The 18120-nt window shown below is 53.1% G+C and overlaps 2 protein-coding genes across 10 annotated transcripts in view; one reads left to right on the forward strand and one right to left on the reverse strand.

Annotated features, from left to right (window-relative positions):
- Positions 1 to 23: 23 nt before the first annotated feature.
- Positions 24 to 5897, reverse strand: Acadvl (acyl-CoA dehydrogenase very long chain). The gene is made up of 20 exons (XM_090349746.1): positions 5768 to 5897; positions 5614 to 5689; positions 5293 to 5358; positions 5135 to 5207; positions 4979 to 5043; positions 4278 to 4412; positions 3645 to 3789; positions 3245 to 3374; positions 3022 to 3147; positions 2475 to 2673; positions 2097 to 2201; positions 1562 to 1648; positions 1415 to 1477; positions 1230 to 1331; positions 1040 to 1137; positions 888 to 960; positions 732 to 804; positions 567 to 639; positions 406 to 481; positions 24 to 333 (listed from the first exon to the last, which is right to left on the reverse strand). Exons 1-20 carry the CDS (start codon positions 5809 to 5811, stop codon positions 193 to 195), a joined length of 1950 nt encoding a protein of 649 aa, XP_090205872.1. The 5' UTR covers positions 5812 to 5897; the 3' UTR covers positions 24 to 192.
- A 2210-nt stretch (positions 5898 to 8107) lies between these two features.
- The window catches only part of Dlg4 (discs large MAGUK scaffold protein 4), a 30355-nt gene continuing 20342 nt past the window's right edge, over positions 8108 to 18120 (forward strand). For 2 of the 9 annotated variants that reach the window (XM_090349731.1, XM_090349732.1), the window contains exons 1-2: positions 8108 to 8576; positions 17637 to 17801. In XM_090349731.1, coding sequence (XP_090205857.1) covers positions 8547 to 8576; positions 17637 to 17801 — 195 coding nt within the window. In that variant the 5' untranslated portion in view covers positions 8108 to 8546. Of the gene's footprint in view, positions 8577 to 14181; positions 14217 to 17636; positions 17802 to 18120 lie in introns of those variants that run through there. The other 7 variants (XM_090349735.1, XM_090349736.1, XM_090349733.1 and 4 more) reach the window with 4 other exon arrangements.

Raw genomic sequence — 18120 nt, forward strand, 5'->3', positions numbered from 1 at the left:
GAACTGAGCACCAGGAATAAAACTTGCCTTGTTAGAAGCTGTATTGTGAGGCACTAAGCATTCCTGAGGACAGGCACGGTCTTGGGAACACAGGCCCCCTCCAAGGATGAACCGGATACCCAGGATGGGGGCCTCCGTGTTGACTTGAGAGAAGGCACATACATAACTGGGTCAGGCCCTGGTTGGGAGAATTCAGAAGCCCAGGGGGTTGCTGGTGACCACACCGCCTCGCTCCACCATTGCCTGGGAGATGCCTTTGAAGTTACGGAAGAGTTCCTGCTGCCGTGGGTCAGAGTTCAGCATAGCCATGTTTTCCCGGATCCGGGCTGAGGCCTGGGAAGAGGGGGTAGGGGATCAGGCCTATGTCTCTAGCTCCCACCCGCCTCAGCTAGACCCAAGGCTCACCTCAATACACCAGCTGTTACAGAGCATTTTTTCATGCTGGGCTGCAGGGTGACCCTCACTCAGGGATCTTGATGCCCTGGTAGGGAAGCAGGAGAAGATAGCCCTGAGGTGTGGCCCTGATTCGCCACCCTGCAGCTCAGGCCTCCCGCCCTGCTTCTCACCTGGAGAGAACCACCACCATGGCATACAGGTCAATGGCCGCATCAGCTAGGCGCTGCAGCAGAAACTGCTCATCTGTCAGGTAGACAGGGAAGAGGGGGGCATTAGCTGAGGGGAGGGGACACGGGTGTGTGTGGGGGAAGCAGTAGGAGGCAGAGATCACTCACTGACAATCCCTTTCTTGTGCTTTATCAGCTTGGCCTCCACCACAGTGGCAAACTGCTCCAGAGCCTGCACTGCCTGAAGAGATGGGCTGGGTTCAGGGCTCAGGAGCCATCATGGCAGACCTGGCTGTAGCCTCTGCCCTACCCCTGACTACTCACCAACTCACCGCTCTGACTTAACTCCGGGTGGACAACTCCACTGAGACTTAGGCCGCTGCCCAGTCCCACCCGCCTGGGAGGAAGAGGGACAATGACTGGTTAGTTGTTCCATGCTGCTACTCTGCCCTCCCCTGCCTGGCCCCTGAGCTTACCGCTTCAGCTGTTTGCTGGCCTCTCCTATGAGGAGGCCAGCGTTCCCTAAAGGATTCTTTAGGGCATTGCCAAGCCCAGAGAGTTGCTTGCCTTTGTCCTGTGGGGTAGGAGGATCCCACAGTCAGGAATCCCTGTGACCCCTTCTGTTCACTGCAATCCCATCTTGTTTTCCCCATTCTCCCTACCTACCATACAGCCCTGAAGAGCCACAAACAGCCGAAGAATGTCATTTGTTCCCTCAAAAATCCGGAAGATGCGAGTGTCTCGGAGCACGCGCTCTACCCCAGGCTCCTAACACAGGACAACACATGAGCCTCTGCTACGGTGGACACAACTGCTCCTCCCGCCTGCCCCTGCCAGAGACCAGCCTCTACCTTCATGAAGCCCATGCCACCCATGATCTGGATGCACTCATCTGTCACCTTCCAGGCGGCCTCCTAGAGACAAAGCACCAGATGAAATTGTTTTGAGGTCTGAGCTCTCAAGCTAGACTCTCCCTCCCCAAAGGCCAGGGTCCTTACCGAGCTAAAGATTTTGCTGATGGCAGCCTCTATCTGGAAGTCTGTGGATCCCTGGTCCATGTTGGCACTCAGCATATAAGCCATGGACTGAGGTGACATGATCGAGACATGGAAAGGAAAATTGTGAAGGGCTGTGTCAGACTTGACCCCAACACCCAAATCTCTAAGACCAGGTCTGATCTCCACCCACAGCCCATTGCATTCACCATCTGACTGACTCTGTTGGGTTAAGTACATCTAGATATTTGGTCCTCTGAGGTGGTATGCCAGGGGGCTTCTGGACATTGGACTTCTCAAAAGGGGTGGAGATAAGGAGTAAGGATGGAGTCGAATGAACTTTCAGTACCTCTGGGAAGCACCTTAGTGGGACAGCATTGTTCCCAGAAGCTGGACTGACTGTGCCTCCCCGCATCCCCTAGGGCATTGGTGTAAAGCTGGAGACCCACTGCCCCAGGTGCTGCTGGGAGTTGTAGTCTGACCGACCCTGAAGAAAGCCACACAGGACTTCAAAAGAAAGGCATAGGAGTCCCCTCACCTCTGTCACATACTGCAGCATAGCCATCCGGGCCAGCTTTTCCTGGATCAGCCCAAAGTTATGTATTTTGTCCCCAAACTGGGTACGATTGGTAGCATGGTCCACCTGGAAGACAGTACACGGATGCATCCATCTGTGGGGCTGCAGTCTGTCTAGGAGAGGGCTGGGCTTGGAGTGGAGGCATGGGCTTTGGCAACAGCTAAGAGTTAAGTTCACACCTGCTGGAGACCTAAGCTAGCAGGTCTGGAGCTGCCAGTAGGGGAGGGGTCTCTAAAGTGCACAGTGCCTGCAAGGAGACAGGGACTCAGGGAGAAGGGGACAGAATGATTTGCTTAGGCCAGCTCGGGCCTCGGGTATGAATAGACTCAGGATACGTACCGCCTTGGCAATGATGGCTTTCATGGTGCCGGCCAGGGTTGCAGCCATGCCAAATCTTCCGTTGTTGAGGATGTACATGGCGACCTTGAAGCCGCCCCCAACCTCACCCAGTACATTCTCAGATGGCACCCGTACTCCATCGAAGTACACCTCTGTAGTGTTTGAGGCCTTGATGCCCATTTTCTTCTCCGGAGGCCCACTGCGATAGGGCAGGAAAGTCAGGGTAGAAACATGGCTGCCGTGGGGATATAACCCCTCCATTTCTTACGATCAAGCATGAGCTGCAACTTGCAGATTGTTAGTACTTGTATGCATTGTGCCTCCTTGTAATTAGGGATTAGAGAGGCCTGGCTATATACTGCTACTACCCTGCATTGGATTTGGTTGCTGGAGAGAGGCTCTATGTCAGTTCCATACAAACATCCTAGAAGGCACATACTGCCCACATGCTTTGCTTCTGCCCCCCTTCCCCCAAGACAACCTATAACAGCCACATTCACCCTGGCTATGTCCCCTGGCTTTCTACATCTTCCCCAAACCCACTCACTGGGTGACACCTCCGAAGCTCCTTTCCACCACAAAAGCTGTGATCTTCTCCTTCACGGCCCCCGTGGCTGCATCTGTAACTGGTGTCTTGGCAAAGACTGTGAAAATGTCTGCCAGGCCCCCGTTACTGAGGAAGAATGAGGAGGTGGTTAGCACGGAGGGCTCAGAGCAAAGGAGGCAGAATTAGGTTGAGGGGGAGAAGGGAGAAACGGGATGAAGATTGCCTGATCCAAAGCTTGCTTCCATTGAGGGTGAAATATTTTCCACAGGGGCTGGGCACAGCTGAGCTTCGGATGGACGCTGCATCTGACCCGCTTGAGGGTTCAGTTAGACAGAAGGCAGCTATACATTCCCCTAGTGACGAGAGAGCTCTTTTACCAGAAGTCCTGATGCCTATCCAACTGGTGTCATCTCCTCTTGTCCTCCCAGGCTGATCTTCCTAACACCTCTGACAGAATCCAGTTTCTTTGCATTTTCCTATCAGAACTTTCCACGCCTTCTGGGATTTGCACCCCAAAAAGATATGCCAACTATGGGGTGATCTAAACAGCAACTGGTAGAATTGATCCAAGCTCAGAACACCCCCCGCCCCCCTGCTGCCAGTCAGTCTCAGGGCTGCCTTACCAGATGCCACTTTGGGGAGGTACTTTTCTTTCTGGGCCTTGGTGCCAAAGAGCAAGATGCCTTTGAAACCGATGCTCTGATGTGCCCCCAGGGTAACGCCCACACCAAGGTCATGCGTGCCCACGATCTCTGCCAGGCGAGCATACTGTAGGGGAAATGGGCATCTGGGCTGTAACTGGCTGTACAGGGGCTTGCCTTTAGCAGGAGAGCAGTGCCTGGTCTGGGCCATTTCTCCATGTGGACAAAGTTAGAGCAATCAAAAAGAGATGCAAGCTAGGGGTGGTGGTAAAAAAAAATGCTTGTCTATCACATGTAAAGCCCTGAGTTCCATGTCAGCACTGAGTGTTGGTGGGTGAGGGAGTGTAGGTGAGGGGGGACTGTGGTGAAAGGTACTGGTGTATATCATTAGGTCTTAGAGATTCCTATTACCCTGCTGTTACTTGAGTGAGATCCATGGGGGCTAAGAGACTAGGTATACACTGTGTTTTGTTTTAGGGTAAGGATTGTCCACATAAGCTGAGACCCTAGGCATAGCAGTTGCATAGAAGAGACCTTGGTCCTAGGAGTGAGAAGGAGCTGAATCTGTCAAACTGGAACAGAGTGGGATAATGTGAAATAGGAGGCTTCTCTCACCTGGGTGTTGCTAAGGCCTACACCACCTAGCTCAGTGGGCACTTGTAGACCAAAGGCCCCCAGCTCCTTGAGCCCCTGCAAAGTGGTTTCTTCTACCTGCTCCAGACTATCATTCTTGGCAGGATCGTTCACCTCCTAGAGAAAGCATAGAATCCCACACACAGGCATTTTGCTTTTTTTTTTTTTTTTGTGGCCTGTTCTGTTGAACTCAGGGCTTGCCTGTCTCAGACCTCTTTTGCTAAAGCTAGCGCTCTACCACTTGAGTCACAGCGCCACTTGCAGCCTTTTTAGAGTAGCCATTGGACTTTTCTGCTTGACTAGCTTCAAGCTATGATCCTCAGATCTCAGCCTCCTGAGTAGCCAGGGTGAGAGGTGTGAGCCATGGGCACTTGGTCTGGGCTCTTTTTTTGTTGTTGGTTGTGGGGCTTGAACCGTGGGCCTGGACACTGTCCCTGATCTCAGGACTAGCAGTCCCTAGCTCAAGACTAGCAGTGCTGTACCACTTTGAGCCACAGTACCACTTCTGGTTTTCTAGTGGTTAATTAGAGATAAGAATTACATACTTTGCTGCTCAGGCTGGCTTTGAACCATAATCCTCAAATCTCAGCCTCCTGAGCAGTTCAGATTACAGGTGTGGGGCTTTTTTTATGCTCCTTCACATCACCTATGTCACCAGGGACTGGATGAAAGTTATTCCTCACCTCAAAGAAACGGGACACAGGCCCCACCATCTCTTTGAGAAACTGAGTCTGCTCCTCGTTGAGCACTGCAGGGGCGGGGAGGAGAGAAACAGGCTAGTCAAGTGAGGTGGTCAGAAGCTTCCCCTGATCCACACACAGCACTGTCCTTTCCCTTACCTGATGGATATGGGAACACCTGATCAGTAATGAGCTGGCCTTTGAACATCCCCACAGCAAAGGACTTGGATTCCTGGGCAAGGAGAAAGCAGTTTCAGGGAACTGGTTGGGGTAGATCCACCCCAGGCGTTGGTAAACTTTGCCTTCCAGTCACATACCGCCTTGGCCGGTTTTTCTTTGGTGGCAGCACCTGAGGAGAGGGTGTCTGATTTGTCCAGAGCTGCCTAGGGAAAGGGATAGTTTGGCAGTTTGGGAAAGGAATTTCTGGAGCTAAGCAGAGCTCAAGGGAAAAGTTGGCATGGATTCGATGCCTTTTTCCCTAGTCCCACCCTGGGTCACCCTGGCTTGCCCTTTCCCCTACTTTTGCTGTCAGAACAGCCACCAGGTGACACGGAGAAGGGAGACCTCTGCCGGTAGCAGGGTGGTGGAAGCCGAGGTGGAATCACTTCCACGGCCTCCCGAGGACCGCTGTCACTTACCTGAGTGGCCCCACTAGCATAAGGTCGGCGGGCAGGGACAGGCCAGGGCTGCCCCAGGAACTCACTGGGTCGCGGGCTGTGGGGAATGGGGAGTTTAGTTTTGGCCCATTTTCAGGCTCGCTGCCCCCCTCAAAACTTCTTGTTATACACAGACCTTCGGCCCCTCAACTTCAGCAGCTGCCGCCCCACCGTCTGCATCTTTGAGCCGCTCCAGAGGCCACTTCCTTGGACACCGATCTCTCTCGCTGGTCCCACTTGTACAACGCTGGGTGTCCCGGCCCTGACTCATCGCCCACAATGCACTGCGCGGCGGGGAGGCGGGGATTCTGGATGCTAATGCATGCTGGGAGTTGTAGTTTTGGCCACCCCACAGTCCCTGCATATTCTGACTTGGTGGGATCTTCAAGCCTCTCTGGTCTTCCCCCCACCCCACCCCCATCAAACACTTCATGCTACGGGTCTGAACTGAAGTATAGTCTGTTTAAGGGATAGGATGGGCTAAGAAGAGGAGCTTTGGCAAAGGTATGGAGGTAGAACGAAGGGAGGACTTCCCAGGTAGTAAGTGGAGTGAGAAATGCAAGGTAGATGCTCCAGACTCGGACATGGGTTTTCATGAAATTTGTCCCTATTAATACAAACAGAGAATTGGTGTGGCAGCAGACTTGAACTGAAGTATGTCCCAAGAAAATTCTTTTGAGACCTAGGAGTTGTTATTAACTCAAAACACAAAAAAGTACACAGTAGGAGGAACCCCTGGATTCACTGCCAATTCCTTAAGACCTCTGGGAACTTCTTGAACATCTGTACTCTTTCTTGCAGAGTCCTTGTGCCCTGGGCTAGACCTCTAGACAGATGGATTCTTCCAGGCCCAAGAAGTTCTCACACTCACAACTTCCATCCTATCTCTCTAACTTTGTGTCAAGAAGTTATAAGACATTTATATTCCTTTTTGTACTGGGATAAGGCCTAGGAGAAGCAAAAGAGCTGGACTCATCTTTCTCTTTTGAGCTGCTGGAGTCTTTTGGGAAAAAAATGTTCTTTTCAACCCCACAGGGAAGTGTAACTCTATTATGGTTGGCTTTGGGAAGAGGAGGACCACAGCATGGGAAACAGGGTGTTAGAGCTGTGTTTGGGACCTGCAGATGAGTGAACAGCCACTCAGCTGGCTCAGAGTCTACCCATTTTACCTATCAGCTAGAATTGAGAGGGGAGGAGGCAGCTCAACTCCAATCCTGGCGGATTAGGGAGATTACAGTGAGAGAAGAGAAGAAAGAGATGTCTCAGAGACCAAGAGGTAAAAATAACAGGTCCTTGTGGAAGGGAAGCCTGGGAGAGTAGTGGAGGTCTGGGACTTAGTCCTATTTCTCCCCAAATTTTTCTATAGTGTCTGGGGAAGCTGAGGTGACAGTCTGATAAATCTCTTTTTGGTTCCAATCCTCTGTCACTTGCTTTTCACCAGCTCCCAGGTCAGCCCTTTGGCTCCTGGCTCCCCCACTATTGCGGTGGGCACCTCCTCTTCTCACAGTACTGCACAGTGACCTCTTCCAGGCTTTACTGGGTGAGTAACTCCAATTTTTATTTAGGGGCCATGGTGAAAAGGGCTGGCCTGGGCTATAAGGGCAAGTACTGAACTTCAGGTCTCACTGGGCCCTTGGAGAACAATTGGTCTAAGATGGAGTCCCTTGTGGGGTCATTGCCATAGTGTCTTCCCTCAGCATTGACCTATCTTGCTAGAGGAGAGTCTCCCCTACCAAACAAACAGAAGTGCCATGGCCAGGCAGCCTAGAGAGGCCTGGGGTGGGAACGGTCCAGGTCCACTGACTTAGTTGGGCTTTTGTGACAGATATCTTGGACTATTACGAGGATTCCATCTCCCAGAGTCAGGTAAGCAGTTGGGGGGATGGGTGTGCTGCCTCCGGCAGGAGCAAAATCCTGCTAATATTAAGCTGAGATTTGGGGCCCCTGGTCACAAAGTCTGGAGTCACTGACATAGGAGTTGGGGACGTTGAAAATGTTCTTTCTTCTGTCAGTCCCGTAGCCCTTCTCCTTTTCTCCCCCCTTTCTTTTGCCTGCCCCCATTTCAGACACTGAAGAGTCCAAGGCATAATTGATTTTCAGGCTTCCTCCTGTGAGTCCTGAGGGAAAATGGGTTCCCCAGGGGTTCTCTCGTGCCAGCCCCCTTCCTCACATGCCAGCCCCCACCCTGGGCTCACTCTAGTGGCTAAACACCTGAGGACGCCCCCAGCCCTAGAAGGGAAACGAAATCCATCCCCGTGGTCTTGGCTGTCATCGTTGGAGGCTGTCCAGGTCTCCATGTTTGCCTTAGGGCCTCTCTGATTTTGCTTCCATCTCCTTTCCCATTATCCGGGTTCCTGCCAGCACCGAAGGAGTTAACTCTGCCAAGGCACCCCCCCATTCTGGCTCTTGCTCCCTCCCTCCCTCCCCCTGCTTCCTCTCTCCTCCTCTCTCCCCTTCCCTCCTCGGCTCCAAGGCTCCCTCGGCCGCTGCCGTCTCCAACCCCCCCCACTCCCCCGCCGCGGCCCTAGCCCCTGGCCGTGTGGCGAGACCCCTCCCTATCCCGGGCCTCCCCGACATCCAGTTCCCCTCCCCCACCCCAGCTCATGCCCCAGCCCCCGAACTCCGGGGCTGCCAGCCCCCGGTTCCCCTGCCCCTCCTGAGAATCGGGGTGTGCTCCCTAAGCCCCTTCCCCCCCACTGGGGAGCCCATTTTAGGGCCCCCCTCTCCTCCCTCCCACGCTCCCCTACCTTTCCCTTCTCCAACCCCCTCCTTCCCCTCTCACCCCTCCCCCCATCCTGGCCCCCCCTGCAAAAGTGGGGTGCGGAGGGGGGAGGGGTGAGAACCCACCGAGGGGAGGAAGGAAACTCCAATGAAGTCAGAGCCCCTTACCCGCCGCCGCGGCCAGGCCCCCCAACATGGACTGTCTCTGTATAGTGACAACCAAGGTAAGCGTGATGCGGGGAGCGGGGGTATGAACTGGGGAAAGATAATGAATTTGTGGGGAAGGGTTAGGCAGGCCTCCTGGGGCTGGATCAGAAGTAAGATGTATTTTGGGGGTCACCATTTAGTTTGGGGGTTCACATCTGAGGAAATGCTGGGTTTGGCCACAGGTGCCCCCTGGAGTGATCACTGTCTACCTACAGAGGTGGAAATTTGGGGGTATTCCATAGTTTGGCAGCCTGGTGGGTTTGGGGGTTCGATAACGTCTCAGGGCGACTGATTTAAGGAGAAGCCTGGTTCACATGGTAGTCGTGCTAGTGTATGTGGGAAGGTGGGCTCTGTGTGTGTGTGAGGGTTCCTTTCCTCTCTCTCCTGGCGAAGAAGCTGGTTTCAAGATGCCTTGTTGGGTTTTGGGGGAGGAGGGGGTTCCTCTTGGCAGAAGGGTAAAGGTGACTGATGGTGCCTGGTTTGGGGATGTCATCTGTCAAGGAACCTTCAGGCTCCAGACCAAGCCTCTTCTGATATATGTGTTCTCTCTTGATTTGAGGGAACTCTCGATTTGAGGTTCAGTTATATGGAATGTTAGGAGTTGTTGGGGGGCTTGAGGCCTGAGAGAATCATCCAGGTGAGGTTAGGATCTGGGGTACTCCATGGAAACTAAAAAGCGTGCAGGCAGCTCAGGTTGTCCGTTTCAGAGGAGGATAAGGATAAGGAGGTTGAGGAGAGAGGGATTTTAGGAGGGGGTAGGTAGATGGTGCAAAATTTGGGGGTGGCCCAATCATGTGCCCAGTAGCCCCATCTCCTCCTACACTGCCTCTAGCCCTGGTCAAGAGGGTGGGAGAAGAGCAGATAGAGGAGACTGTTATCCCAGACACTTCAGAACAAGGTGGCGGACGACACCTGGAAATAAGGGTCCCTAAGGACTGGTGACCAAGGTTATGGAGTGAAGAGGGTACTAGCGTGAAAGGGTATATAGGAGGAAGGGAGCACTGGCAGAATATTCATGTGTACCAGTGTCCCTGTGGTTGGAAGCCTGGGAAGGAGCAGATCTGAATGAGGAGTCCAAGCAAGTTCCTGATGGGTTGCAGAATACCTAGGTCTTTGCTTCCAGACTCTAGGACTGGCAAGCTGGAGCCTGGTGTGTGTGTAGGGAGGCTTGGGCAGGTGGCAGGCAGCTGGGGGTTGGGGGGTGGGACAGGAAGTGGGGGCCGGGGAAGGCGGGGTCCAAGTGAGTCACAGGCTGGGGAGGGGGTTATATTTAGTGGGAACTGCAGCTTCTCATGGGAGGATGCTGAGGACACACATGTTCCCTGCCACAAACTCACACATGTGTGTACACATGCGTTGGGCACGTGTGGGCATGGCAGGAAGAGACTGGAGCCCGAGGTCCTTCAGGTTCTGTTCTCTTACCCTGTCTCCATCTGGGCTACTTGCTTCCCTCCCTCCCCCCCCCCCATTCTGTGGGGTTTCTTCCCATGTCTGTAGGTTTCTCTCAGGTTGCTTCTTTATTCTATCTCCTGCAGTTTTAGTAAATTTTTTGTACTTCAGTTCCTCTGGCATTAGGGTTCCTCTTAAATATCTGTGAGATCTTGTGCTCCTCTGTCTCTTGCTCCTTGGCCTTGGCCCTCTGACTGATGTTTCCTGTGTACAGATGTATACAGAAAGTCCATTGGGATGTGTGGGTTCTGCTTCTAACACGTGAATGCAAGCAAAGGTGAGGGGCTTGCCTGCACTGGCAGCTATTCTTGGTGGGTGGGTGGGTTTATTCATTCCCACCTCCAGACTCTTATTTCTTTCCTGGAGCCCAGGGTGGAGCATCTCTGAAAGAAGGAGGCTTGCAGAGAGGATCATGCATTCAGGGGTTTTATGATGCGTGGAGACCCAGGCTTGCCACATTCCTTGGCTGGAAAACTTGTCAGTCTTGGGTGGAGGTGGGGGAGAATGAGGGGACTCCAACTCCCATGAGGCCTCGAGGCATAAGCTCTCTCAGTGTTAAAGTGTTTCTGCCCGTAGGATTGTTGGGAGTTGTGGTTCATCTCTATTCAGGGCAGAGGAGGGCAGCCCAGGAAGAACCAGCAGGGGGCACATGGCTCCTGCCCTTCGAGCGTGCTGGGTGGGTTAGGGCGTGCTCGGGTTTTTTGGTCTTGAGCTCCCCAGCTCTGTCTGACGGCCCACCATCTTTCGTCGTCTATATTTATAGACGCTTGCCGCAGTGATTTACAGAACATTTATTCAATGCCTACTATGTGTTCAGCCCCGTGATCTGTGACAACTGCTTTACAGCTCTCACTTAATCTGATTCGCTTCCTCTATCTCGGCCAGTTATCTCTGTCTCTGAGCATCTCTTTCTCCCACTCCGCCCCCGTCCCTCCCCCTGCTCCCCGCGCTGCTGCCGCCGTTGCTATGGTAACCAGCGACGACTGAAGTTGCGTGGCGGACTGGAGGGCCGGGCGAGGGTGGCGGAGGGCGGAGCAGAACAGTGAGGGTGGGGGTAAAGTGGGGAAAAGACCGCGGGTGTGCGTCAGGGCCCCGGAGGTGAAGCGGTTAAACCCTCTGGGTGGTCCTTATTGGGCAAAGCTAAGATGCCAGAGGCGGGGCAGTGTGGCCAAGGGCCGCATTCATTGGCCGGCCGGGGCGTGGCGGAAGGACCAGTGTGGGCGAGGCCGGGGGAGCGATGGGCGGGAAGTGGACGGAGGCGTGGTCTCCCGGAGGCGGGGGGCGGGGCCTGGCTTACTCGATCCGAGGGGGCGGGCCGCAGCCTTCGGAACGGGGCGGGGCTGGCTTACCTGACTGGAAACAAGGGCGGGGCTGACCTGAGAGGACTGTGCGTGGTTTCCTGTGCGGAAGCGAGGCCGCGTTTGAGGGGCTGTCGTCCAAGTAACTGTGGGCGCCGGGGGTCTTGGGCAAGGGGAATCCGGGGGTTGGAGGTCTGACGTCTCAATTTTCCTAAGATGGAGGCCTGTACAGTTTCATCAGAATACCCCTCCTACCTCAGCGCTGTGTTCCACGGATACGGTTGCTAGGCGACGGCAAAGTCCTTGATTGCCTCGTTGCCTGGCAACGGGGAAACGGAAAATGGAGGGAAAAAAGGAAATGGGGGCTCAGGGAGGGTCTTAATGGGCCATGGCGCCCACTTGTGGAGAAGCCGAGCCTGTACATTTTCTTCTCTAGAAAGGAACTTTGAGTACAGGCCATTCTGTGCTGTCTGAGGACTCAGGCATTCTATCCAGATTTGAAACTAGGACATTGGGGGATCTTTTTTGGGGACCATGTAACAGATGCCTATCAATGTGTGAGCGAGATTCTATAGAAATCATCCAGTTCTACAGTGTTTGGCAATTTTTTTTTCTGGTCGTGGCGCTTGAACTCTAGGCCTGGGCATTGTCGCTGAGCTCTTCAGCTCAAGGCTACCGCCCGCTACCCAGGGAGCCACAGCGCCACTTTCGGTTTTCCAGTGGTCAATTGGAGATAAGAATCCCTCCGTCTTTAATGCCGGGGCCGGCTTGGAACTGAGATCCTCAGATCTCAACCTCCTGAGTAGCTAGGATTACAGCTATGAGCCACTGATCCCGGCCTTGCTGGCATTTTATATAAGATAAACAGCTAGCCAGAAGCCAGTGGCTCACGCCTGTAATCCTAACTACTCAGGAGGCAGAGGTCTGAAGATTGAATTCAAAGCCAGCCCGGGCAGCGAAGTCCATGACTTTTTTTTTTTTTGCCAGTCCTGGGGCTTGAACTCAGGGCCTGGGCACTGTCCTTGGGCTTCTTAAGGCTAGTACTCTACCACTTGAACTACAGAACCACTTCCCATGAGACTCTTATCTCCAGTTAGCCCCAAGAAAACCCGGAAGTGGCACTGTGGCTCAAAGTGGTACAGAGCTAGCCTTGCCTGAAAAAGCTCAGGGAACATCCAGGCCCTGACTTCAAGCCCCATGACTGGCCAAAAACAACAACAACAACAAAAAACATGACTAGTTAAATTGAAGAGAACCTTCATTGGGTTTTAAAAGCTGGAAAAGTGGGAGTTCAATGAGGGAATATTTAAAAGAGAAGCTTTCAGGTTCAGATATTTGGGAGGAAAAAGCCTCTAAAGAGACCTGAGACAGCTGTTTTGGGATATTCTGGAAGATTTGTAGGCCACTGTAAATTGAGTCCCAATGTTGTAATTTTGTCAGTGCTAGGACTTGAACTCAGGGCATGAAGCACTGTCTCTTGAGTTTCTTTTGCTCAACGTAAGCACTCTACTACTCCAGTGCCACTTCTGGCTTTCTTTATATGGTACTGAGGAATCAAGTCCAGGGCTTCATGGCTGCTAGGCAAGCACTCTACCAATAAGGCACATTCTTAGCGCACCTCCCCCCCCCAATGTTATTTTGGAGATTTTTTTTTTTTTTGCCAGTCCTGGAGCTTGAACTCAGGGTCTGAGCACTGTCTTTGGGCTTTCTCAAGGCTAGAGCTCTACCACTTGAGCCACTGCCAACATTCAGGCTTTTTCCATATATGTGGTACTGAGGAATTGAACTTGGGTCTTCCTGCATGCTAGGCAAGCACTCTACCACTAGGCCAAACTCCCAGCCCCTTGATGATTGTTTTTTGAGGTTCAAATGTACAAAAGATATATTTGGGAAAAATAGCCCAGCAAAATCATAATTCAAAGAGATAATATGGAGATCTAGGGAGGGTAGTCAGAGAAGGAAGTAATTTCTTAACTTTTGGGGTAAAGAAATCAAGAAATTGATTTGAATAATTCAAAGAGATCGGAATTTAATTTGGAGAGTCTTGCTCTAAGGTAGATTAAGTGGTCTCTGAAGATGAGTTCCACTGTGGGTCCTGAGTATCACTGGGTTCAGTGATTTAGACAGAGGACCCTAAATGTGAAGACTCCTTATCTGGTTATATTAATTTCAAGGTATCTCTGAGAAGACTAGGGAACATATATACTTTTCAAAGGTATGATTTAAGGGGCATATTACTTTCAGGATGCAAGAAAGATCTATGCGGTTCTTTAAACTCTAAGAACCCTTGTCTAGTTATAGGGTAGAGCTGGACTACAGGGGAGAGGTGTGCTGGTTAGAGCAAGAGATGTTTTGGAATCCGAGAGATTGCAGTTTATAGGAGCAACGAGGGTGGGGGCTCTAGGGGTTCTAATAATTGAAGAATCTATGCTGGCCCCTTCCTTGTTCCCGGGGAGAACCGTGCTGATGCGCTGTCCGGCCAGTGAGGTTTTGGAATGGTTCGAGGCCTGGTGATTTGGTGGTGGTGGTGAATTAGGTGGGATGCTGGATATCTGAGAACTAGAGAAATACATTTCACAAGTGTCTCCATTTGCAGAGGGGTCGAGGCAGTGGAAGGGGAAGTCGGCAGAGAAACACCTGGAACCAAGGAAGTTGGGGAAGTGAGGGTCTCCCCTCACCCCCCTCTCGCTCTCTCCCGTCGTGACGCTCTTCCTCACTGCGCAGGCGCCTCCCCCCCCCCCCTGGCCGCAGCCTCCGGTCGCCGCGGCCGCCGCAGCCCCCGCCCCTCTGCCCCTCCCCCTCCCCCAGCCCGGGACCCTAGCTACCCACCCACCCCCTCCCCTCCGCCCCTTCCCCTTCTCCATGTCCGTGTCGGCTCGGAACAGATTCGCCTCCATGTGTCTCTGCGTGGTACGTGCCGCGGTACGGGATCCGGCCGCGCTCCCCCTCTTCCCGGACCCCCCAAAAAAATCTCAGCGTGGGAGCTTCAAGTGCTGTCGCTCTTCCCTCTGCTTGGTGCGGGGTCTCTGGGTTGCAGCTTCTCGCGGACAGGAGCAGTGGGGTCGCCCCCTCTGGTCATCCACTTTAACTCACACCCCTCAATTTTGGGGTGCAATCCTGGGTTCCAGGTCATTCTGTGCCTCTGGGGCTTTGGAGGTTAGGGGAAGGGGAAAGGTACAACTGTGTCCTCTCCCCTCCCCCCCGTCTTTTCTCTTGTCTCAAGCCCTAATGTATGGGGGATGCAGACTTGTCCCAGTAGCATAGGAGCGTGTCATCCTTAAGGGCCCGAATCCCAGTGGGTTAACCGAGGGGGGATGTCTTCCTTCCGGCTCTGCTGTAGCTGCTCTGTAATCTAGAGAGGTTCTGGCACCCGCATTCCCCCACTCTGCAGTTTAAAAAATTCATCTTTTCCACCCATGCCCCCCTCCCCCCATGCACATTAGAAATGTGTCTAGAGATTGGCCCAACATATTCTAGCTACATTTGGGGAACTTTTTTCATCTTGCGGTCTTTGTTTTCCTCACATTGACTTCCAAGCTCCAAAACCTTTTTCCTCAGTTGCCTCACATCCACTTCCCTCCTCCCTGGGGGCTGAGCCGTGGTGAGATCTCTGGGATTAAAAAGCTAACCTTCCTTATTCTTCCCTAGAATAAATGGTAATATTGTGCCTTTTCACCTTTCCATTTCCTTTCGAGCACTCTGAGAATTTGCCATCAGGTTCAAGAATTTTTCTCTGGGAGGTGGGGTGATGATGGGAACATTGGGCTCAAATCCTCCTCCAGTCCCTCAAAGTTCAAAGTCTCAAGTTTTGGCGCTGGTAAATTTCTATTTCAGGTATCTGGGGGCTTTCTGAAGTGAGGGGAGAGAGCTGCTTCCTCCCCTTCTTCCCAGAGTCCCACCATTGGGGGGCATTGAGCCTCAGCTTGTGCACTCTGGGCTGAAGATGAGGATTGCTGTGAACGTGGCCTTTCTGTCATAGAATTGTTAATCCAGGTGAACTCAGCCTTTGAGCAGTGCTATCTTGCCTACATTCCTTTTACTTTTCTTCTTCTACTTTTTGTGTCCATGGTCTTGATTCTAGAGTTCAAGTTTCTGTAAGTCTGCGGCCCACAGTTGGACCTTGGGCCCTATTTTACATATATGTATATTGGTACAGAGGCTGGAACTCCAGGCCTTACACTCTGCCTCAGTTTTTTGTTTGTTTGTTTGTTTTTTTCTCTCATGGTTAGTGCTCTATTACTTGAGTCATTAATATAGTCCAGCATTTTGCTAGTTAATTGGAAATAGGAGTCCCTGGATTTTTCTGCCTGGAATGGCTTTGAACCCATGAGCCTCAGATCTCAGCCTCCTGAGTAGCTAGGATTACAGATGTGAGCCACCTGTGCGCCTGCCCCTCCACCCTGTGTGTATGGGTGTGTGTGTGTGTGTGTGTGTGGTGTGTGCTTGTGTGCTCTGAGGAGGGCTTGAACTCAGGGCCTGGGTGGTTTTCCTGAGCTTTTGTGCTCAAAGCTAGGGCTCTCCCACTTGTGCCACAGTTTTGCTCCTGGCTTTTTGGTGGTTAATTGGAGATAAGATTTCATGATCCTCAGATTTCAGACTCCTGAGTAGCTAGCTAGGTTACAGTCATGAGCCACCTGTGCCTGGCTACCTATTTTCCTTCTTTAAGGCTCTTTAAACATATAAGGATGCTTTTTTATTCTAATTGTGTCCTAACTTGAAAGTATTGATATAGACAGAACCATTTTCTTTCTTTTTTTTTTTTCCAGTCCTGTGGCTTGAGCTCAGGGCCTGAGCGCTGTCCTTGGGCTTGCTCAAGGCTAGCACTCTACCACTTGAGCCACAGCACCACTTCTGGCTTTTTCTATGTATGTGGAGTGCTGAGGAATTGAACCCTGGTCTTCGTGCATGCTAGGCAAGCACTCTTACCACTAGGCCTAACTCCCAGCCCCATAGACAGAACCATTTTCATACCGCCATTCTCATACCCCTAAATCTTCAGCAAAATTGGCTTACATCCTCAGCCTAGACTCATCATCCTCAGAAGTTCCAGAATCACTCTAGTATCAGGCACTGTCCTTCTTTTTATTTGATCTTTCAAATGTTACTCTCCAAATGTTGGGGTACTCGTAGCTTCTCAGAAACTTTTGGGAGGGAAATTCTGCCCATGCGCACTAGTGGGCGTATTTTGTCTTCTCGAGTCCCTGGGGAAGCCCTGCATCAGGCATTTCCTCTTTTTCTGAGTCTGGAGAGTTGGGCTGTCCTGCTTCTGTGAGGGTCAGCCCCAGAGCAGTGCAGAGGGCAGAGGCAGAGGTGGAAAGCACCTGCAGAATTGCTGTCCTTCACTGCTGCCTCCATCTGCCTCTTTCCTTTCTGCTCCCCAGTTAATCTCCTTTTCTAGTGTGTCACCATTAAGCTTGCATGACAGGCCCTTGAGATGGCTGCTCTTTAGGCAGTCAGGGGATGTGGGCCTTTTACTCCCTAAAAGCCAAAGGGAGACAAGGAATTCACTCTTAGGCCCAGCATGCTCTCCTCTTCTGTCAGGGGACATGCAACCCATTTCTGTTCACCTCCCAAGCCCCCCTGCCTATCCCTCCCTTCCTCCTATGTCATCTCTGTCTGGTATATCTGGATTAGCCAACTGGCCTGAGGACTGTTGGAGGGTTGGGGCCATCTCCTGGGCCCTTTGCTGACAGATACTTGGGAACCAACCAGGGAGAGCAGGAGCAGGCCTTGACCTGCCCGGAGGGGGTGGGGAGGGGATAGGGGACGGATGGCAAGTACCTTTTAGTTGCAGGACCTGACTTTGGTCCTGCTTTTGGCATGTAACCAATTGCTCATGAGGGAAGCAACTGCAAAAGGGGAGCCTGAGGTGGTGAAGGAACAGGGAATATGGGAGTGGGATTATGAAGAGGGATGTAAAATTAGGGATGGGATGCAGGAAATAGGGGTACAAAGGTCAGGGGGATCCTAGAGCTCTTGAAGATAGGTGTGGAAGATGAAGGTTTAGGAAAGGGGTGAAGATAATGGATGGGGGGGCGGGGAAATGTATGGTGGAAGACCAAGGCCCCAGGAGGTGAGGAGTAGGAGGGGGTGGGTAGATGGGATTGAGACTTGGAGCGAGATGAGACTGAGTGTCTGGCAGGAGAAGGGGATGTCCGGAGGGTGGAGAGAGGGGAGCCAATGGGCAGGAGGAGAGGGAGGGGGGGAGGAGCTGGTCAGGCCCCAGGGCCTACCGCACTGCACTGGCAGGGGAAGAGGAGGCGGCTGGGTGGCCCGGAGCCCGAGGACGCACTGGACCCGCCTGGTGACGCCTCGGTCCCCCATCCTCAGAAATACCGCTACCAAGATGAAGACACACCCCCTCTGGAGCACAGCCCGGCCCACCTCCCCAACCAGGTAAACGCCCCCGAGCTGGCGCACGTGGCGGAGAGGAACTGGTCCCCGCTCGAGGCTGCCGGCGGGGTCGCGGGCCACGCCCGCCTCTCCCCTCTCAAGGTAGGAGACCCTGGCGGCCCCCTCCCCAGTGCGGCCCGCGGAGGGAGCCTCGGAGCTGCAGCCAACCCCACGGGCCGGTAGGGCAGCCGCTGTGGGGGAGGGCCGAGGCGGGCGGGGGAGGGGGCGTCTAGGTCTTGGGCTCCTGGGGGCCCGGGGGAGGGGGCGTTTGGGGAAGCTTGGTCCTGCTAAGGAGAAGCAGGCCAGGCCAGGGGGAGTGGGCTAGGACCCGGAGCCAGAACCTGTGCGCCGCAGCTGGGCTGTGTGAGCATGTGGAGACGTGTGGGTGCGCAAGAACCCCCCCCCCAAGCCAAGAGGCCCT

The sequence above is a fragment of the Megascapheus bottae genome, chromosome 17 (assembly GCF_031878675.1).
Source record: "Megascapheus bottae isolate mThoBot1 chromosome 17, mThoBot2.hap1, whole genome shotgun sequence".
Taxonomy (NCBI): domain Eukaryota; kingdom Metazoa; phylum Chordata; class Mammalia; order Rodentia; family Geomyidae; genus Megascapheus; species Megascapheus bottae.